This window comes from Otolemur garnettii, unplaced genomic scaffold, assembly GCF_000181295.1.
Source record: "Otolemur garnettii isolate 467f Iridium unplaced genomic scaffold, OtoGar3 scaffold00009, whole genome shotgun sequence".
Lineage (NCBI taxonomy): Eukaryota > Metazoa > Chordata > Mammalia > Primates > Galagidae > Otolemur > Otolemur garnettii.
Genome location: NW_003852404.1, coordinates 7686394 through 7691012, shown reverse-complemented (window position 1 = coordinate 7691012; position 4619 = coordinate 7686394). Strand labels below are relative to the sequence as shown.

Below are 4619 nucleotides of genomic sequence, written 5' to 3'. Positions count from 1 at the left end.
TTTTTTTTTTGGCCAGGGCTGGATTTGAACCCACCACCTCTGGCATAAGGGGCCAGCACCCTACTCCTTGAGCTACAGGCACTGCCCCACAAATGTAAATGTTACACCTAAAACTCTAATACCTCTTGATGAAAGTATAAGAAAATCCTATGTGACCTTGGGTTAAGCAAAAACTTCTAAGATATAACACCAGTAAAAGAAAAAAACGGTAAATTAGACTTTATCAGAATGAAGAACTTCTGTTTTTTGCAAGTCATCGTTCGGAGAATAAAAAGACAAGTCCGTCACAGATTGGGAGAAAACATCTGCATGATATATATCTGAAAAAGGATTTGTATTCAGAATAGATAAGAGCTCTCAAAACTCAATATTAAGAAAACAAACAAGCAATTTTTATTTTTTTAGAAAGAAGCAGAAAGTGAAAACAAACCCCCTACCAATATATGAGAAAAAATTATGCCCATAAGAGTCTGGTGTCCAGGATATAAAAAGAACTTTTTTTTTTTTTTGAGACAGAGCCTTAAGCTGTCGCCCTGGGTAGAATGCTATGGCATCACAGCTCACAGCAACCTCCGACTCCTGGGCTCAAGCGAGTCTCCTGCCTCAGCCTCCCAAGTAGCTGAGATTACAGGCACCCGCCACAACGCCCGGCTATTTTTTGGTTGAGCCATCATTGTTGTTTGGCGGGCCTGGGCTGGATTTGAACCCGCCGCCTTAGGTGTATGTGGCTGGCGTCTTAGCTGCTTTAGCCACAGGCACTGAACCTAAAAAGAACTCTTATAACTCAACAATAAAATGACTAATACAATTAAAATAGTGGGCAAAGTATTTGACTAGACATTTCTCCAAGGAAGATATACAAACGGTCCATAAGTGTGTGAAAAAATGCTCTCCACATCATTAGTCATTAGGGAAATAAAAACTAAGGACCCAATGAAATTCCACTACACACTATTTGAAAATTAAAAAGATTGACCATACCCAGTTTTAAGGGCAGAGCAGCTGGAATTCTTGTACATTGCTAATGGGGACGTAAAATATTCCAACCACTTGGGAAAGAAGTATGGCAGTTTCTTTCTTTCTTTTTTTTTTTTTTAGAGACAGTTTCACTTTGTCACCCTCAGTAGAGTGCTGTGGCGTCACAGCTCACAGAACCTCCAGCTCTTGAGCTTAGGTGATTCTCTTGCCTCAGCCTCCCGAGTAGCTGGGACTATAGGCACCTGCCACAACGCCTGGCTATTTTTTGTTGCAGGTTGGCCCGGGCCGGGTTCAAACCTGCCACCCTCAGTATATAGAGCTGGCACCCTACTCACTGAGCGACAGGCGCCACCCAGTGGCTATTTTTTTATGCAAAAAACCCACATACATTTATTTACAGGTCTTAAGAGGGCAAAATGTAAATGAAAATTGACTATTCAGCTATTTTTTTGTTGCAGTTTGGCTGGGGCCGGTTCGAATCCACCACCCTAGGTACATGGGGCTGGCGCCCTACCCACTGAGCCACAGGTGCCACCCAGCGTGGCAATTTCTTAATACCCCTTTTGATCCATTCCACTACTAGACATTTGCCCAAGAGAAATGAAAGCATTTGTCCATATGGACACAAATGTTCAGATATTTTAGTTGTAATAGTCAAAAAGTGGAAATAACACACATGTCCATCAATAGCTGAATGGATAAATGAATTGTGGTACACAGGCAATGGATATACTGCTGACCAACAACAAGCGCAAAGTATTTCTTTTGTTGTTGTTGTTGCAATTTTTTGGCCAGGGCTGGGTTTGAACCTGCCACCTCGGGCATATGGGGCAGGCACCCTACTCCTTGAGCCACAGGCACCGCCCAAGTAAAGTATTGATACATACTATAACACAGATGAATCTCAAACATACAGAGCGAAAAAGACCAGACTGACCAGCCTGAGCAAGAGCAAGACCCCAACTCTAAAAATAGCCAGGTGCTGGGATGGGCACCTGTAGTCTTAGCTACTTGGGAGGACTGCTTAATCCCAAGTTTGAAGTTGCTATCAGCTCTGATGCGACAGCACTCTACCGAGGTTGACAAAGTAAGACTCTGCCTAGAAAAAGAGAGGCAGGTGGCTCCTGTGGCTCAAGGAGTAGGGTGCTGGCCCCATCTACTAGAGGTAGTGGGTTCAAACCTGGCCCCGGCAAAATAATAAAAATTTAAAAAAAGAAAGGCAGGCAAGCAGGCAGGAAGACAAGGAGAATGTACACTGTACAATTACATTTAAGTAAAATTCCAGGAAATACAAACAAATCTATAGAGATAGTCAGTGGGAGATTAGTGGGACAAAGGATGAGAGAGAGACAAGGAGTCAGGGAGAGAGGGGTGCTGGGAGAGAGACTGTTGTTTTCTTGATTGTGGCTAGTTTCTTTCTTTCTTTTTGTAGAGAAAGAGTTTCATTTTATTGCCCTCGGTAGAGTGCTGTGGCGTCACAGCTCCTGGGCTTCGGTGATTCTCTTGCCTCAGCCTCCGGAGTAGCTGGGACCACAGGTGCCTGCCACAATGCCCGGCTATTTTGTTGTTGCAGTTCAGCTGGGGCCAGGTTTGAACCTGCCACCCTCAGTATATGGGGCCGGCGTCCTACCCACTGAGCCACAGGTGCTGCCCTTTTTTTTTGAGACAGAGTCTTAGTATGTTGCCCTAAGTAGAGTACTGTGGCATCATGGCTCACAGCAACCTCAAAGTCTTGGGCTTAAGCGATTCTCTTGCTTCAGCCTCACAATTAGCTGGGACTACAGGTGCCCTCCACAACGCCCAGCCATTTTTTTGTTGCAATTGTCATTGTTGTTTAGCTGGCCAGGACTGGGTTCAAACCCGCCAGCCTCAGCGGATGTGGCTGGTGCTGTAACCACTGTGCTATGGGCGCTGAGCCTTCTTTTTCTTTTTTAACCCAGAGACAGAGTCTCACTCTATTTTCCAGGCTAGAGTGTGCTGGTATCAGCCTGGCTCACAGCAGCCTTAAACTCTTGGTTCAAAGGATCCTCCTGCCTCAGCCTCCTAAGTAGCTGGGACTACAGGCATCCATTGGCTAATTTTTCAATTTTTAGTAGAGATGGGGTCTTGCTCTTGCTCAGGCTGGTCTTGAAATCCTGAGCTCAAGCCATGCTCCCACCTTGGCCTCCCGGAGTGCTCCCCCTATGGGTAGGTCATTCTATTCCCTTCTGCCCAGATCTCCTAGGGGTTACCTGGCAGCTCTCAGGGGGCTGACCCTTTGGAGTCCTCGGGTTCCGTTGTTGTTTCACCTGCTGGTCCTCAGTCTCTTTCCCCAAGCCTGGCTGCTGCAGCCCCTCTGGTACGGCAGGAACCCTGGAAGGTAGCAACTCCAGCTCATTCTCAGGCTTAGCCTGCTTGCAGCTCCCCAGGCCCTTCCTGGGGAGCCCACGATGACTGCTTCTTCCTGGGGAAAGCCGATAAGGGACACCTCACCTCCCACACTGGGGCATTGTTTTAACTTTTTTTTTAGAGACAGAGTCTCACTTTATCACCCTCAGTAGAGTGCCGTAGCGTCACAGTTCACAGCAACCTCCAACTCCTGGGCTTAGGTGATTCTCTTGCCTCAGCCTCCCAAGTAGCTGGGACTACAGGTGTCTGCCAGAATGCCTAGCTATTTTTTTGTGGCAGTTTAGCCAGGGCCAGGTTCGAACCCGCCGCTCTCGGTTTATGGGGCCGGCCCCCTACCACTGAGCCATAGGTGCCACCCTGTTTTACATTCTTTTACAGTTAGACACACCATAGGTGCATACTTAATGCCCAGGATAACCAGTGAAGGACTCATACGAATTCCCCAAACCACAGACACTTTGCTGTGAACATTGAGGGGGTTAGGACTTCCGTTTTTTAGTATTATTTATCATTTGTCGGAAAACAACAAAAAACAGAGAAATCAGAACTGGGCTGCAGAGAGGTTGAGAGACTTTGAGCCCCGGGGTAAAACTAAAGATAACAGCTCAAAATGTGACTCTGTTTCTCTGATCTCACTTTAATATTCTGCAGTATTTCCCCCAGGCCTCTTCCTCTGAGTACACATACATATTTTAATGGAGATTTATTTATTTAATAGCCATCTTCAAATAATTGCATTATTTTATTTTACCATTATTATTTTTTTGAGGCAGAGCCTCACCCATAGCCCTGAGTAGAGTGCCATGGGGTCATACCTCACGTCAACCTCAAACTCATGGGCTTAAGCTGTCTTCTTTGCCTCAGTCTCCCAAACGGGGACTACAGTCACCCACCACTACGCCTGGCTATTTTTGTTGTTGCAGTTGTCATTGTTTTAGCTGGCCCAGGCCAGGTGTGAACCTGCAGCCTCAGTGTATGTGGTTGGCACAGTTACCCACTGAGCTATGGATGCCGTCTGAATAATTTTAAATCGTTCTAATCACATTGCATGAATAATTTTGTGATCTACTTTTTTTTAATTAACATGTAGCTTACATTTTTTCCATGCAAAAATCCCTTCAGAAACACATTTTTCTTTTTTCTTTCTTTTTTTTTTTTTTTTTTTGGCAGTTTTTGGCCGGGGCTGGGTTTGAACCCACCACCTCTAGCATATGGGGCTGGTGCCCTACTCCTTTAAGCCACAGGCGCCATTC

General features: G+C 45.7%; 1 protein-coding gene across 1 annotated transcript in view; it reads right to left on the bottom strand.

The window, feature by feature from the left end:
- SPATA21 (spermatogenesis associated 21) overlaps window positions 1-4619 on the bottom strand; it is a 36855-nt gene that overhangs the window by 26287 nt on the left and 5949 nt on the right. The window contains 2 exon segments of the mRNA XM_003783870.2: window positions 3210-3365; window positions 3367-3421. Of these exon segments, the coding sequence (XP_003783918.1) occupies window positions 3210-3365; window positions 3367-3421 (211 nt within the window).